Below are 18454 nucleotides of genomic sequence, written 5' to 3'. Positions count from 1 at the left end.
ATCATATACTGAATGTAAACAGACATTTACACATTCCCATAATAAGCCTTGTACCAAAATGCAAAAGAGCCCATTACCTATAGTGACAAATGTAATGATGAATGAAATCGTATGTTATCATAAACAGGTTTTTTAGGTATGGGAAAATCTGTATCAGCTTTAATGAATAAATTTCTCAACATTTTAACATTTATTAATACCATAATTTGTTATTTGTTAAGATATCTTTAATTGATATGTATCTATTGAATTTATGTTTGAGTTTATAAGCAAAAATGAATTTAAACGTGTGTTTTGACTGATGTCTGTAATATGTTATAAAGATAATTAATACAATGTCTTAAATTGATAGCATACCCTTACATTCTCCAGACGTGCAGATGAATTCAGGCAAAAGAAGTTGGATTTGGGCATACATGCAATACTAATCTTCTATTTTCAGTTATATCTCCTCCAGTCCTATCTGTGGAAGAGTCTATGAAGAAGATGGAATTGGAACAAGCTGTTAACTCGGGTACACCTGCTGTTGCTTTGACTACCAATAAAACAGTCACAGACCAAGAATCAGAGGCATCTATAGTTTCTATGACAACCAGTGGACCAATCACAGTTCAGGATCCAGGGGTACCTGCAATTTCTATGGTAACCAATGAGCAAATCACAGACCAGGAATCAGAGGCATCTGTTGTTCCTTTAACAACCAGTGAACCAATCACAGTTCAGGATCCAGTGGTATCTGCGATTACTATGGTAACCAATGAACCAATTACAGACCAGGAATCTGAGGCATCTGTTGTTTCTCTGACAACCAGTAAACCAATCCCAGTTCAGGATCCAGTGGTACCTGCTAATACCATGGCCATCAATGAGCCAGTGACAGACCAGGACTCAAAGGAACCTGTCTCTGCCATAGCAACCAATGAGCCAATCAGAAGGCAGGATTCAGAAAAGACTATCAATCTGGAAGCTTCTCAGGGGACTGTTGTACAGCAGAAGTTATGCAAGCCTGAAACCTTAAAACCTAGAAAGCGTAAGAATATTTACTCATTTTTTTGTCTTTGGTGAAGGTAATCATGTTAACTTTGTAAATAAACACATTTTTTGAGGAATTCACAGACAACGGGAAAAAAACCCATACATGTACATGAAAAAGTAAACCAATTTTGGCATTAACTTCGGAAATCACTCTGATAGAATTCACTTTTTCAAACCGTTTTTAGTTTAGTCAAATAAACACTACTTGTAAGAGTTTAAGTCTTGAAATGTTTAAGCACATCTCATCCTGTAACCTTGATGCTTACTAAGTAACATGCAGCAACAGAAGAAAAATACAATTGTTTCATTGACACTATAAGCAAATCAAATATCATGTAGAAATTGTTCATTCATGCCTATACCATTCCTAACATTTCCCTCCTTACAGCCTTAGGTGAGGATCAGCCAGATAGCATATCAGGGGCCATCAGGAAGACCCTGCAGATTGGCTCAATATGGCCCGGATCTGGAGCATTCCAGATACCTAACCCATTGTAAGTGATTTGCAATATTTAAATGCCTTGTGCTTAGTATTCTTCTGATTGCTATACAAGTGAATAGAGGATGGTTAAGAGTTAAGATATGGGTTTATATATTCAATATTCATTGAAATAAATGTATATATTCTTAAAGAAATATTAGATTTGTTCATATTATCGGAATGTCCCGTTTCGACTAGAAGAAACATACAGATCTGCACTTCTCAGTCTGTAGGATAATCTGTATTGTTAAATCTGTGTATTCAGTAATATCCGTTTCAGTGTGATTATACCAGGTGATAAATTGTGTCGTAAATGCTACGTCGGAAGGCAATATTTTGCTTTGAATGAAGACTTTAAACAAAGATAATTTTCTCACCAGTTTAAATAAAACGCCGCTAAGGGATGCCCACCTTCGGTCTTTTACCAGAGTTTGATTGAGAGTTTAGTTTCTTAAAACACTTCGACAAATTTTTTCACAATACGGCTGTCTGACGGAGCACTGACTAAACATTAGTTTGGAAACAGGTTTGTCAAAGTGCTTGATGAATCTAATCACCATCAAACTCTGGTTATAAAACAAAGGTGTGGCTCTTTAAGCGGCATAGACTGCCCTTTGTTTCATTTAAAATGGTGTAGTAAAAGAAAATTTATTTTTGATTTAAGTCTTATTTCAAACAAATTTTGCCTTCCGACTTGGCATATATGACATAATTTATCACATGGTATACACACACTGTGTTTGTTAAGGATGAATCCTTTTAATCAAATCATGAACTTAAATTTACATGTATCCACAAAAGATTCATTGGAAGTAACATCACCATGCATTAGACAATCTGTATAATTGCTTTGGATATAAGGGTAAGAACACAAACTGTTGTAAAGCCTATAATTTGAAAATGTTTGACCAGGGATCATGAAACTTGTTGTTACTATTATATATCTGCATTTCACTATCTGCTATTTTTATGCCCCCACAAAGTGGCGGCATATAGGGTTGCCCTTGTCCGTACGTCTGTCTGTCTGTCTGTCTGTACGTACGTACGTCCCGAAGATTGTTTCCGATCTAATTCTTGAAAACCGTTTGTCCAATCCTCACCAAACTTTAAACACATGTTTGTGACCATAATATCTTGATCAAGTTCGATAGTCATGGAAATCGCTTTAGTCATTTAGGAGTTACGGCCCTTTTTTGCCAAAAATACTTCAAAAATATATGTTTCCAATCTAATTCTTGAAAAGTATGTGTCCAATCCTCACCAAACTTTACGTACATGATTGTGACCATAATATCTTGATCAAGTTCGATAGCCATGGAAATCGCTTATGTCATTTAGGAGTTACGGCCCTTTATTTGCAAAAAAAGACTTGAAAAATACGTCCCGAAGATTGTTTCCGATCTAATTCTTGAAAACTGTTTGTCCAATCCTCACCAAACTTTTAACACATGTTTGTGACCATAATACCTTGATCAAGTTTGATAGCCATGGAAATCGCTTTAATCATTTAGGAGTTAGGGCCCTTTATTTCCCAACAATACTTAAAAAATATCGTATCCGATCTAATTTTTGAAAAGGATTTGCCCTTGTGCAGATTATCCTGAATAATCATTATGGCTTATTTTCTGTGACAAAAAATCGAAGTGGGGGCATCCGTGTCCTATGGACACATTTCTAGTTTTTAAATGTTTGACCCGGGATCATGAAACTTGTTAACATTACATATCACCATTTCAGCAACCTGTACGACCACCATCTCTTGCCGGTGTGTGAACGGGTGCCCGTGGTCGTGTATGACCATGAACAGAGCTCCATCATCGCATACTCTCTCAGGTTCAATACATTTTTGTCACTCGAAGAATATCCTACATTTTCATGAAGCTATTTAAGGATTTAATGATTAAGTATTTTAGTTCATCAATGTATGAAAATATTTGTATGCAGTTTTTCCTCCAGGGTCTTAACGGTTGTAGAAACAGACACGCCTTCTAAGGCAGAGCTGTAATCCAGTCTTGCCTAAATTGATCCGACATGCTTAATCAAGGCATGTGACATGTCATTATAAAGTTACGCAACAACATGAAACTGATCTTTAATCTGCCTGCAGGAAGGCTGTAAAGTTTGCACTCCATAAAAAAGGAAGCTGCATTCACAGTCTGCAGTACACTGCAATTCTTAAAAAAACACTGCTGAAATACTAATAAAAATAAGGGCCTGTTAGGGCGCACGGTTCATTCCGACATCCCCCATAAATCTGGGGGATAGACTGTTTGTACAAAGTAAAGTCTGTGCATTGACCAGATACAGATGAAACACAAATCTAAAACATCCAATGTTTATATTTGCACTCATTATTTCCAGATTTTTCTTTTGGAAGATAATGCTTCCAAGATAATTCAACTTTCAGCATTTCAGTGACGTCATTTAACCAATCTTAAGCGTAATTTCTGTACTATCAGAGGAATACTGAATATGTTGCATTCATCTAAGTATGAATGTTATTGATGGAGTATGCATTTATCTAAGGACATTCAATAAAAGTGTAGATATTGTGGTGTATTGTCTAAAAAATAGAGAGTAAGTTAAAATCATTAAGGGGCGCTATAAGGTTAATGCCTTTTTTTTTAATTGAAATGCTTTATCATCTTTAACTCATATGATTCCAGTGTGTGTATACCACGTGATAAATGACGTCATACATGCTATGTCGGAAGGCAAAAATTTGCTTTAAATGAAGACTTAAATCAAAGATAACTTTTCATTTACAACACCATTTTAAATTAAACAAACGCCAGTCTATGCCGCTTAAAGAGCCCCGCATTTTTTTTTATTACCAGAATTTGATGAGGTCATTAGTTTCATCAAACACTGAGACAAACCTGTTTCCAAAATAATGTATTGACAGTGCTCCGTCAGATGACCGTATTGTGAAAAGCTTTGTCAAAGTGTCTTAAGAAACTAAACTCTCGATCAAATTCTGGTAAAAGACTGAAGGTAGGGCTCCGTAAGCAGCGTAGACTGCGCTATGTTTCATTTAAAATGGTGAAGAAATAGTGAAGTTATCTTTGTTTAAAGTCTTTTTTCAAATAAAAATATCATTTATGACACAATTTATCATGTGGTATACACACACTGTGATTCTTATGATCAAAACAAAACAAAAGTGTATGATTTGTGTACAGATAAAGAAATATAAGCTATATTAAGGCACTTTTTAACTGAGGAATTTGGGGCCATATAGTTATTATTATTATTTTTTGGTATTACATAGGCTCATAGGTTATATGTTATTAATATTTATATAGGCTCATAGTTTATAACCATAAAACAAATTATATGCTTGTTCTTTTTATGCCCCCGAAGGTGGGTATATTAAAATCGCGCCGTCCGTCTGTCCGTTCGGCTCTGTAACTTTCCCTTGTTTATCAGTAAAGTCAAATAAGATAAACTTTATTATGCTTATTTTGCATCAACCTATAATGTCCCCCTTTAAAGTAAAAAAAAGCCTTTGTGCAATCATTTTTTTGTATTTGTTTCTTTTCCAGTTGCCATGACTACCATACAAAGCTCTGTGATATACAGCAAACTCAAAGGTAAGGTACCTTCAATAAAAGATCATAAGAAACGTCGCTGGCGTGTCGGCATTTTCAGCATGCACAGTTGTTATCTTGGCCTATACTCAAAAAATGTTTTAATGATAGGAATGAAACTTGGTACACATGTTTTTTAAAAACCTCTTCATTTAAGCGTTTTGGAGTTACAACTCTATCAGTAGATAAAATAAACTAGAAGCGCCGCAATGCGATGAAACCAGGTTTTTGTTATGGGCAATCAGAAATTATAGCCAATTAATTTGTTGTATGACTTTATCTTTACTTTTATCAAAAAGAGACGTAACTGAAAATTACTGTTGGCGGAAACCATTTTTCTATTTTTAGTAATAGTGACCTTGACCTTAGCCCCTCCCAACTCAAAAGCAATTACAAGCTAGCTCTTCACATAAGCTACCTACCCACTAAGTTTCATCAATATCTATCAATGCTAACTTAAGTTATTGGGCAGAAACCATTTTTCTATTTTTAGTAACAGGCGACCTTGACCTTAGCCCCACCTCCCTCAATCCCAAGCTAGCTATGTACATAAGCTACCTACACACCAAGTTTCATCGATATCGGTCAATGCTAACTAAAATATTGGGCAGAAACCATTTTTCTATTTTAAGTAACAGTGACCTTGACCATTTTTCTATTTTAAGTAGTAGTGACCTTGACCTTAGCCCCTCCTCACTCTAAAGCAATCCCAAGCTAGCTCTTCACATAAGCAACTTACACACCAAGTTTCATAAATATCGGTCAATGCTAACTAAAGTTATTGGGCAGAAACCATTTTTCTATTTTAAGTGACCTTGACCTTAGCCCCTCCCCCCTCAATAGCAATCCCAAGCTACTCTTCACATAAGCTACCTACACACCAACTTTCATCAATATCTATCAATTCTAACTAAAGTTATTGTGCAGAAACCATTTTTCTATTTTTAGTAACAGGCGACCTTGACCTTAGCCCCACCCCCCTCAAAAGCAATCCCAAGCTAGCTCTTCACATAAGCTACCTACCACCAAGTTTCATCAATATCTGTCAATGCTAACTGAAGTTATTGGGCAGAAACCATTTTTCTTTTTTTAAGTAACAGTGACCTTGACCATTTTTCTATTTTAAGTAATAGTGACCTTGACCTTAGTCCCTCCCCACTCAAAAGCAATCCCAAGCTAGCTCTTCACATAAGCAACTTACACACCAAGTTTTGTCAATATCTATCAATGCTAACTAAAGTTATTGGGCAGAAACCATTTTTTTATTTTTAGTAACAGTGACCTTGACCTTAGCCCAACCCCCCCTCAAAAGCAATCCTAAGCTAGCTCTTCCCATAAGCTACCTACACACCAAGTTTCATCAATATCTATCAATGCTAACTAAAGTTATTGAACAGAAACCAATGTTTGACGCCCGCCCGCCCGTCCTCCCGCCCGCCCAACGACAACCTCATTCTCATTTCGTTGAAAACCTGGTTAACAATCAGGAAGTGACATCAACATATTTCACTGTTTAATAAAAGCAAGTCATTTAGCGGCAAAACCAATGTCGCTGATAGAAACAGAAATTATAAATGAAAATAATATTTTGTATTTCTTCAGGAGTTCTATGTCGAAGGCTGATACAGAAAGCCTGGACAAATACCCCAGAGAAGAACAAGGAAACATGAGTATGATAAACAGTATTCATGATTATCTTGATTAGCATAGCTTTTCCCATTATGACTGGTCGCTATCTTCTTAGTCATGATGTCATCTCTCATGAAACATTCAAAATGGCTGCCAGACTAGTTGTAGTGTGTTAAAACTATTTGGTAAAACAGGTATTACTTTGCATTGCTGAAAAGTTAGTTGCACTATATGCGTAGATGACACTTTTATATGTATGGTGAAGGTGTTCTTGATTGAATATGCTGTATAATAAAATTATAGGAAGGCCAGAAATTGGCCTCTGATGTTTTTGTTTCCAAATGGCATCAGTCTTAGAATGAACTGAAACCTTATGAGCAATGAAGAATCTAAGAAAATGAGACTGGATCAAGTGATGCTTGATATCTTGTAGCACTTATACACCTGCTTGACGCACACCTTCAGCACTAACTGTACAAGCCTAAAATTCAACTTAGAATTTTGGCAGTAATGGTGTAATGTATGAAAATAACAAAAAATTGACATCTACTTCCAATACTGTCCCAATGCATGCTCCACCTGGTAGACGCACACCACCCACCTTAATAAAATGCACTAATAGGGCCAAAGTTATGCATCGAGCAGGTGTACTTGTGTACTTGTATGTTTTCTTTAAATCAATTTCTTTCTATTTAAATTTATTTTGGGAGTTTACTCTGAGCTACTTGTAGGTTTATGTTTTAAGTTTCAACATCTTAAGCACTAGTGGCCAAAAGCCAGAAGAGCTTATGCCATGGCACAGTGTCTGTGTGGCCGTCAGTACATCTGTAAACCATTGCTTGTGAACAGGATAAAGTCTTCAGTTTGATAGTATCTTAATCAAACTTAAACAGTTGTTAGATATGAGAGCTAGGTTCCTTTCTTCAACCATCCAGAGTGGCCCAGGGCTCTCACTAGGCTGAAAATTTTGGGAGAAGTGACTTCTCCCTTCAGTCAATTTAGGGAGAAGTGGGGAGACTTTAGGGAGAAGTGATACTTTTTGTAACACCTGATACAAAAACTATGCCATACAACTCACCTAAGATTATATTCACATTAAAATTGATTGCTATAACTGTATAAAATGTTCATAAAATAATGGCTCATTTTTGGCTCAGCAAAAGTGTATTTGTCAATGTCACATAGTTTATCTCAAAAAAAGCATCTAAAATCAAACAAAAAAGGACAGCTAAGGATTTGAAATAATCAAAATGACCTTATAAATGAACTGTCAATATAGTAGGGGGACGAATCTTGTTTTGGTACGTTCGGGATAGGGTACGAATGTCAAATTCAGCTATGCTGTTATTTACTTGTCTCCGGCTAAATAATTTTAAATATGCTGACATTTAAGAACCAAATGGCATTTAAATCATTGTCCTTGATTAAAAATTTACCAATACATAATGGGAGGTTGAAAATATAACTCGGAAAATTGTTCTGACAAAATGGCGATCTCGCCGATTTTTTTTGACATCGTAACTGTGACAGGAGAAAATTACTGTAAGTAAACTCTACATAAAGCAAACAAATAGTATTTTTTGTGTTTACAAATCAGTGTATATCATAAACATTTCACTAAAACCAATCAAATATTTGGTGATACGTCATGTTATTGATTTTCTTAGCGCCTACTTGCCGATGGCCCGAGATGGCTATGACCGTCTGCTTCAAAAGCAACAATGTTTAAATGTCTTGCATGTTTATTCAATACATATATTAATTAATTTTTAACTTCATTTTTGTTTGACACGATTTTCATAATTATGTCGCCTTTACTATCTCATTTTAACGTACTTATATCATTTGATCAGGATCTTCTCAATGTACATTCTGATTGGTTAACTTTCAATAGCTCCGCCTACTGGCGATGTTTGTTGACACGGCCAAATAATCGGATTAGGAGATTACCAATTTGTATGAATGGCTTATTATGTTTTGACTAATGGGACAGTGGCCAAATACTCGCAGATTGACAGATTTACAATGTGCTAAAATTTTCGGCGAAGTCATTGTCGCTTTGATGATACAAATGGGCGAAGTCTGGGAATTTTAGGCGACCACTTCGCCCAAGTCGCCCCCTCGCGAGAGCCCTGGTGGCCCATGCATTATTGGATTATGGCTCTTGAAATTATCAGACCGAGTACAAAAAATGTCTAAGGAAGACAACATGTATTAAGTTAATGTAGTTGTTTTTTTTTGCCTTTTTGAACAATCAGTATGTTGACTTTTTGAACTATCATTATGTTGCTTTTTAACCATACATATATGCTATGGATTGAAAATGACCATAAAAGCAATACCAGAAGAACATAGGCCCTCATGGGCCTCTTGTTTTTATGTAGTGTTTGCGCATAATGTGGTAATGATTGCTACAAGGAATTTTAGTAGTTGGAATTGGCTTTGTTGATGGCTTTTAAAGACACGCAATATAGGTTTTTATTTGTTTTGATCATTACAGTCAATAAATAAAACATAATAATGCATTAAAATCAGAAAAAAAAATTGTTTGCATTAAACCTATATTGGGCCCCTTTAAAGAAATTAATTATTCTGATTTTTGGTAGTTTTAGAAATCTGAAATAATCATCAGCTTCGAGAGATATTAAATGCATCATCTATGAATAATTATGTTAGATTCACAAAAGATTTGGCGTACTATTCAGATTTCAATAAAAAAATAATGGTTTCAGTGAGGTAATTTAGTTTCAAACACACAGTGTTACTGTGCACCAAATATGATATTTGGTGTGAAATGAAATTGGTGTTTCAGCGAAACAAACATTTTTTCTCCCACCCTAGATTATAGAGTAGATCCAAATATTTGGCTATGCTGGAAATCCTAATATAAGATAAATCAAGTACTCGTATGGAACTACTTTTTTAATTGTTATCACACAATTACCTCCCTTGTTGAAGACCATTGTCTGTAAGGCAATGGAAACCATGTCTTGTGGCAGTATTTAAAATTCCAATAAAACATTTCTGGCTTTAAAAATGCACCAAAATAAGAGTGTTCATGCTGCATTCATCAAATAATGCTACCCTCTCCATAGGTCTATTTAAAGAACAATTTGACTGTTCACCTATTTTGACTCACTGGGCGCATATCTATGACAAACATCATAATTATATCTATACCCAAATTATTTCACTAAGCACACAAGGGTTCCAGCAAAAAAATACATTCTAACTTTATTTTGTTTAACCGAGGTGGGAGAAAAAGCATCTACCATGGCCGCTTGTGTAGGATAGGTTCATCCTTACCTCGCAAAGGGTGTTCTGCGGAAACCAGGTTTACTAGTAAACACCATACGCTCAGGTTGGGATGAACCTATCTTACTACAGCGGCCATCATGAGTGATACTTTTAATCTTGATATCTTCTGGAGATTTTTATTATAGCATGGTATATATGCATTGGTTTCTGGAACAGCATCCCTTTTATCATCCCTACACAATCTTTCACTTCACCAGCTAAACGCCCGTCTTCGGTGAAGCTGTCATTCTTCAAGGGAGGTAATCGGGAAAGCTCATCGCGCAACGATCTTCCAGACACAGTGAAGTTTGTAAACAAGGCTGAGGGGCAGGTGTTGGAAAGCCCACAAGGTGCTTGGGTCTTTGCCTTTTATTCAATGCTTGCCTCCTTTACGCACGACTTCTGCTGTATAGCTTTGTATTATCCATCTTTGCAGAAATGAATAGGCTTGAACCCACATCCTATTGGGTGAAAGGCAGCATTTAACGAAGTGCATTTTGTCATTTGGCAGATATAAGGTGAAATGTCATGTACTTTCTCAGTGCTGGTTTTCTACTCTTGTGTGTTAAGTATTTCCCCTAAAAACCATCGTTGACTCGAATTTTAACAATCTTAAAGTTAAGGAAACCCAAAAATATTGCTAATATTTCTTTTATCTGTGCAAAAATCATATGCTTTTTTGGTTTTGAACATTAAAGTCAAATGAGTTTAACTTAAACATAATGATGTATTAAAAAAAAATGAAATGTATCTCCTTCTTTGGTTTATTAATAGTGTATTATTGGCCATGTGCAGCGCCCATTCTTAGCTATTATAAGCTAAATTTTGAATAGTTAACTTTAAAATGCAGGCGCGTAGGAAAGAAATTGACATTGGGGCCGCGGAAGGGGTGGGCTCGGGAGGGGTGTCCCCTCCCTTCGAGATTTTTTCAATTTTAAGCATTGAAAGACCCGATTTCCAATGAGTTCAGGTATTATTTTCATGTATTTATCTAAACCTTTTTCGGTTAAAATAGTTGATAGATATAAATCTATTATTGTTTAGTAACATTTATTTACTATAACATTTAGACACTGACACATGGGCAAGATCGTGACCTTCAGAAGCTGACATGTCTTTGTCAGAGCCCTGCATAGGTTGTCACTGTGCTTTAACAGTTCATACCAAAGTGTCACACCATAGAGAAAGTCGAATGAGGCCATCTGACTCTTCACACCAACTCACCAACAATGCGCGCTCTGGTCTCAGTGTCTTTTGTTGTCTCATAGGTGGTATCCCACAATTTCTGGATAACGGAATAATTATCTAAGACACTTTTCAAACACTCCACCCTAACAGTCCATCTAGTCGGGCACAGCACTCTAAATCCAGGTGTGGAGGGACTCATTTTCTTTCTCAGTTCTTCAACTACAGGTTTTGAAACATCAAAAATGATGCAAACAATTATTGTCTTATTGCTTCTTCTTCCACTTACCCGTCTTCAATAATCTGCCAACTGTTTTCATGCCATTCATACGCCAATTAATTAGCTAGATGGTCTCAGGTTTAATTATGACATGGTGACCTGTTTATTATACCCCCCAAAACAAAGTTTGGGGGGGTATACTGGAATCGGGTTGTCCGTCCGTCTGTCCGTCCGTTTTTTTTTTTGTCCGGGATTCATCTTTGTCGTTATTGAACAAATCTTTTTCAAACTTTCAGATATTAATGGCCATGATGTAAACTTGCGCCTCTGTGAAATTAGTACGGGTCACATGACCCTGACCAGAGTTATCTCCCCTTGATGTGTTAAAGTAGGCAAAATAAGCCCTGTCCGGGATTCATCTTTGTTATTATTCAACAAATCTTTATCAAACTTTCAGAAATTAATGGCCATGTTGTAAACTTTCGCCTCTGTGAATTTGGTACAGGTCACATGACCCTGACTGGAGTTATCTCCCCTTGATGTATTAAAGTAGGCAAAATAAGCCCTGTCCGGGATTCATCTTTGTTATTATTCAACAAATCTTTATCAAACTTTCAGAAATTAATGGCCATGTTGTAAACTTTCGCCTCTGTGAATTTGGTACAGGTCACATGACCCTGACTGGAGTTATCTCCCCTTGTAGGCAAAATTAGCTTTGTCCGGCCTAACTCCAGGGCAAACAACCTAGACATGGAGGGGTGGGTGGTATTCGTTAGCCTATGGCTTACAGTTCTTGTTCAATATCGTGTCGGACTGCTATTGATCTGTATGCCCGTAGCTTTATTTAAAATACGATTATTAAGAAAATCAGTATCAAATATTCGTGGCCTCATTGCCGTTACTAGCCAGAATATTGGGGCCGCAGTCGCGGCCCCTGCGGCCCCAGCTCCTACGCGCCTGAAATGTACAGTAAGTGTAGTTGTTCAAGCACTAGCTTCTCAAGCGGGCGATCCAGGATTGATATCCGGTCTGGGTACATGTGAGTTTTGTTGGTGGTCACCAAGCCCGCCAGACAAGTTGTTTTCTCCGGATTCTTGTCTTTTCCCTACAGTACAAGGCCTCACTCTTCCACAATATTGCACCAACAAGAGAGAGAATGAGCATTTTACATACTTAAAAAAAATAATTTAAATTTAAAATGTGATGACATTGATTTTCTAAGATTAGATCTGTTGGGGACTTAGCCATATGTGTTTTATGTACAATAACACCAATACTGCTGTAGTCATAGGATGGATGTGTTTTGCATTTACTAAATAACCGTTAATATCATATGTACATTTCCATCAGATGAAGGGGAGCATCCAGCGTTTACAGCCAGCATGTCTGAGGGCGGGGATAAAAACAGGAACGGGAAACAACCTGTTAACGATCATATAGAGCTTCGTAAGTTGTGCTCCTTTAATTTCAAGAAAGAACAAACATGTCTCTCTGGTAAATTTCTTGTAAAACTCCCTGTCACAGTCAGATAGCATTTTTTATCTATAAACAGATATTTTGCTTTGAATGGAAAGCAGTCAGCAGTCTCACGGCATGACTATACAAATTTCAATGCTCTTTTTTTCCAGAGTTTTCTGAATCTACAGCGAGGTTTTACTGCAAGGTCTACTTCGCGGACCAGTTCCGACAACTTAGAAAACATATATTCCCTGATGGTGAAGATGTGTAAGTTTAACAGAATATAATTATTTTGTATGCAATGTCAAACATTTCTTTAAGAGTAGGAACAACTATAATGTACATCTGAAACATTTGTAACCTTTCATCTTCTTGAATGCATATAAATAACCAGTACAATAAGTATCGAGCTTACTTGATGCAAATGCGTTCAGATTAGTGAAAAGGTCCTTACAATTTATGGGGTTACTCTGGTTTAAAACAAGCACACATATTTTGACAAGCACTTGAAGTATCAAATGTGTTATTTTAAGTGTCATACTAAGTTAAATAGAGCAGCATTTATTTAGTGTTTTACATGATTGTTTACTCAGTGACAAAAAAGTTTAGCTTTTCCCAATCCTTTTTGAAATGGTAAATTTTAAAGTTGCAAAGGCAACATTTAATTTTGTTGGTGGTTATTTATTGTTTGGGCAATATATTGTCTTAAATACAGTGGGATAACCCTGAATACCGTATCTGTGATTTTTGGTTATTTTTCGCACAAAATTTAATGGATAACCCTGAATACCGTATCTGTGATTTTTGGTTATTTTTCGGACAAAATTTAATGGATAACCCTGAATACCGTATCTGTGATTTTTGGTTATTTTTCGGACAAAATTTAATGTACTTAAGTGTAAAACAACTAAAGAATAATTCAGAAAAATGTGTAATTATATTCAATTTTCCATATTCAAGGCCTGTTAACATTAAAATGTATGTGTTTATATTTTCAGTTACATTAGGTCATTGAGCAGGTGTAAGGCTTGGGAAGCCAGTGGGGGGAAATCAGGCTCTTCGTTCTGCAAAACTGAAGGTCAGTGACACTTAAGAATTGTCATACAGTCAAAATTCTCTTTGTCCAAGTCTCGGGAATTAATTTGAGGTAATAAACATTCAAAATTTAACCAAAATACATGAAGTATATAACTCAATCCAACTCATTTGAGAAAAAGTTCAACATTACCAGAACATCAAGATCGACTTTATGTATCAAGTTATCGGAGTCTATTGGCAAAACTTGAAGTCATCATTTCTTAGTAACTTTCATTCTAGCTGAGGATTTATGCTGAATTTTGCTGAATTTTAAAATTATTTACATTTATTTTTGTAAAAACTGATGAACTAAAGATGATTTTTTTTTGTAATTTGATAGAAATGCTTTTCCAAGTCTGAGTCTAGACTCGGACTTGAGCCCTGTTCATTTAAATTGAAAAACATACTATCCCTTATCTCCCCAGATGACCGGTTTATCCTGAAGCAGATGTCGGGCATGGAGGTGGAGTCATTTGAGAAGTTTGGACCTGAATACTTTCAGTACCTTGCTTCTATAGAAAAACAACAGGTCCGTAAACTTGTATTTCCTAGATTTTATTAATGCTTGTTTTGTGTGAAATCTATGGAAATTTGAGGTAAAATTTTCCACCATAGTTAAGTGTACAAGCATAATCATTAAAAAGAATGGTCCTAGCATATTGAGAAATATTACCATGAAAACTACAGGGACAAGATAAGTAAAATAAATTCAAAAATAAACCCTGTTAAGAGGCTTAAGGCAAGAGATTAAGCTACAATGAACTAGCAACACAAACCAACACATACACAAATACAAACACCACAAACAGACTACAAAAGCATCAAGAAAACTTTACCAATAAATGGTGGGATTACTGCCTTAGAACTATAAGTGAAACGAGGGTTCACTGGAACACAAGTCTACATGGGGCTTAAACTATGATCATTCCATAATGTTAAGATGGCTTTATTGATATTAGTAGTGATACAGTGTCTTTTTTTTACGGGAGACCAATAGCGTAAGAAAACTTCATCTGTGTGTATCATAAATGGCTCAGGAATCAACAGACAAACTTAAAATAAGACAATACCTCTCAGGATTGAGTTGCTGTTATGATAAATTAGTAATGGTAACATCTTAGGGTTTTAAGGAACTGAAATTCAACATGCTATAGGACTATATATATTTTAATACTTCTAGAACTACATGCTTGTTATGATGTTATCAGTAGAGAAGTGAACTCAATTATAATATTTGGAGGCGGTGCCAATATAGCTAGGCATGGTTGACAGGTTGACATTTATAAAACAATAAACATTACAGTAATTGCATATATTACAGAAGCCAACAGCTATTGCTAAGATAGTTGGGGTGTATCGTATTGGGTTCCGGAACCAGCAGACAAACAATGCCATGAAACAAGACCTTCTGGTGATGGAAAACCTCTTCTATAAAAGGACCATATCTCAGGTAAAAGCAAATTCAATGTTCAAAGAGGCAATGTTCATGTTATGAAAGTTTTAATTTGATGACCTTTTTTATGATCCATTTATTGATGCATGGGAATAAAATATGCAATAGGAACTCAAATGTTTATTATCCTTATAAAATTATGAAAGCTGCACTCTCACAGATTAAAAGTTTTTTGACAACTTTTTTTATTTTTTGTCTTGTTACTACCGTAGCCAGTTTTTGCGAAAATCCATGGAAACCAGTTAAATAAGACAGCTGACAAAAAATGAGATCGCAGATTTTTATATTTAAGTTCAAAAATTGATATTTAAAAAGATTATGCATTTTTCTTAAACCGTTAGTAATGGTTTAAGTCATAAAACATTCATTTCCTGCAATCTGATCTTTTGTCAGCAATCTTATATCATTGGTTTGCAGATATTTACGCAAAAATTTGCTCTTTCCAAGAATTTTTTTAAAAAGTTGTAAAAATGGTAAATCTGTGAATGTGCAGCTTTAATATATAGGTATAAAATATTTACAAGGAACACGAACAGTTATCCATTTATCTATCTACTTTCAGACATATGACCTGAAGGGTTCTGAGCGTAACAGGCTCGTGAAGACGGCCAGGAAGCCGGGCAAAGATGAAGTGGTGCTACTCGATGAAAACTTCCTTAGAGGTAAAAAAAAATTTGTGCTGTACTGGAAATGTTTGAACTTTATGTTTGGTTTGCTGCAAATTTATACCATTTTTGGGTTGTCTTGTTAGCACAGTGGTTAGCCTACTTGCTTTTCTCCTAGGCGACAGGGGTTTGTTTCCCACCTGGGTGCATGTGAGTTTGGTTTATTGGCATCTCTAGGTACTCCTTTTTCCCCCCGAAACACAAGACCTCATTCCCACGTTACATCGTTCACAAAAGAGTGATTAATATAATATTGAAATCACTTGTTTCACAATCTTTGTAAAAAAATAAGTTTAATATTTGTGGTTATAAATGCAAATGATATCATGATCAGCTTGTTCAGCATAAAAAGAAACAAAACACTATAACATTCTATGTGCCTTTTGTGACGTAATACTGTATTACGTTAATTAACGTTATATTTAAGATATAATTAAGATTTAATTCAATGTATATGTGTCTACATACTGTATGTTTAGTAATGTAGGGCATATTTGATTGTCATTTGAATATGAAGGTGGTTGACAGCCGACCTGGTACAAATGTACAAAATGGTCATGTTAATTACAAAAACGCGTATTCCTTGGGTTGTAAAGCTGTCTTATTTATATAACAAAGTAGTATAAGAGAGCTGATTTTGGATGTAAAAAGAGAGGGTTAGGCAAGGCAAGGAAAGCGGCCTAATGGACGGCAGTTAGGATGAGGGATTACCTTAAATGTCATGCTGTATTTAGAACTTATTATTATTCTTAGAAAGAACGTGTAACAATAAAGAACTAACATTCGAACGGTTGTTGTTTAATAGCTTAAAGACTTCCAACAAGTTAAGTGAACAGTAAGCATTACGTGACACTTTTAAGCACTGTAGGAATCCATTGTTAATATAGCCACCCTCAAAGACAAAGTTATCAGCAATCACTTGCAGCTTCCAGCCAGTAGCTGTGTTATGCGGTTGTATCAAAATTGAATTATCAAACACTTCCTTTGTGTTTAACAGGCAGAGAAGAAAACCACCTGTACACACAGCCACACTCAAAGACATAGTATTGATGCATTTTATGAGCCACAATTCTTAGTTCCTGATAACAATCTTTACCCCAAGCCTTGACCACTCACCAGGTCTGGCAAAGATGTGAAATCTCAAAAAATGTTCAAAAACAATTCTTGCGAAATGTTTTTCCTAAGTATTCTAAATATAAAAAAAGTCACAAGATAATTATGCTTAGCTTCAATTTTAAACAAATCTGCCCTTGCGTCTTTTAGGTAGTGTAGAGAACCCCCTGTACATACGGCCACATTTTAAGACGGTGTTGATACACGCTATAAGCAATGACTCCCAGACCCTAGCGACTAACCTAATTAAAGATTAAATAAGCTGTAAGATAGTTACTCTTAAAATTGAAAAAATCTGCCCCTTTGTCTTTCAGGTAGTGTAGAAAATCCGTTATACATACGGCCACATTCCAAGACAGTGTTGATGCACGCTATTAGCCATGACTCCCAGTTCCTGGCAAGTAACCTTGTGATGGACTATTCCCTTCTTGTTGGACTTGATGAACAGAAGAAGGAATTGGTAGTCGGAATAATTGGTAGGTTGTTTAACCATTTTTGAAAGAAATTGAAATTTATTCATGAATATATTATGACTTTCTTTTGTAAATTGAGATTAAAATAGAGTGACTCATAACAAGATCATCTATTGTTTGCATCAGTTGAAATTAATTTTGTGCTTTGCCTTTCAACATTAAATAATAAGTTTTCGAATGTTCACTATATATCTCGAAGTAGTTCCCAAAGAACAACTTCAACATAGCAGATTTTGACTGTATAACAACAGCTTTGAATTTGAGATAAGAAACAGCTATATCTGAGCCTGCATGTTTGTACAAACATGAAAGTGCTCACCTAGCTTCAACACCTGCTATTTTGGTTGATTAATTTACTTTAAAGACAGATGAAAGCTGATATGAATCACTCTCAGTCTTAACCTGGGCAAATGTTAGTATTGTTTCCATTGAAAGGCCAAGAGCTTCTTCCCACAGCTTCTTGGGTGAGAGGCAGACACCCATACCAGTAGGCCACTCATCCTGTTTCTGTTCAAATTATCATTTGCATAATTTCCTTAACTTTAGAATGAAATGATTTTAAGTCTGCAGAATTTATTTATATACATTGGTATTTTAGATTACATTCGAACATTCACATGGGATAAGAAGCTGGAGACCATTCTGAAATCACACATTGGAGATCGAGGTAAGATTTTAGAATTATGGGACAGCTCACATTCAGAGAAATTCATACACCTTTGGCTCTGTCAAAACATTTGAATACAAGGTTTATACTTTTCTTAAGTGATTAAGTAAG

General features: G+C 35.7%; 1 protein-coding gene across 3 annotated transcripts in view; it reads left to right on the top strand.

Annotated features, from left to right (window-relative positions):
- LOC128206037 (1-phosphatidylinositol 3-phosphate 5-kinase-like) overlaps positions 1-18454 on the top strand; it is a 72045-nt gene that overhangs the window by 49702 nt on the left and 3889 nt on the right. For 2 of the 3 annotated variants that reach the window (XM_052908167.1, XM_052908165.1), the window contains 14 exons: positions 443-1030; positions 1424-1529; positions 3254-3349; positions 5062-5109; positions 6709-6776; positions 10251-10382; positions 12788-12883; positions 13066-13162; positions 13894-13973; positions 14398-14501; positions 15294-15422; positions 15988-16087; positions 17518-17679; positions 18275-18343. In XM_052908167.1, coding sequence (XP_052764127.1) covers positions 443-1030; positions 1424-1529; positions 3254-3349; positions 5062-5109; positions 6709-6776; positions 10251-10382; positions 12788-12883; positions 13066-13162; positions 13894-13973; positions 14398-14501; positions 15294-15422; positions 15988-16087; positions 17518-17679; positions 18275-18343 — 1875 coding nt within the window. The remainder of the gene's footprint in view (positions 1-442; positions 1031-1423; positions 1530-3253; positions 3350-5061; positions 5110-6708; positions 6777-10250; positions 10383-12787; positions 12884-13065; positions 13163-13893; positions 13974-14397; positions 14502-15293; positions 15423-15987; positions 16088-17517; positions 17680-18274; positions 18344-18454) is intronic. The other variant, XM_052908166.1, reaches the window with a different exon arrangement.

The sequence above is a fragment of the Mya arenaria genome, chromosome 10 (genome assembly GCF_026914265.1).
Source record: "Mya arenaria isolate MELC-2E11 chromosome 10, ASM2691426v1".
Lineage (NCBI taxonomy): Eukaryota > Metazoa > Mollusca > Bivalvia > Myida > Myidae > Mya > Mya arenaria.
The sequence above is the reverse complement of the archived record's forward strand: the minus strand, read 5'-3'. Positions and strand labels throughout refer to the sequence as shown.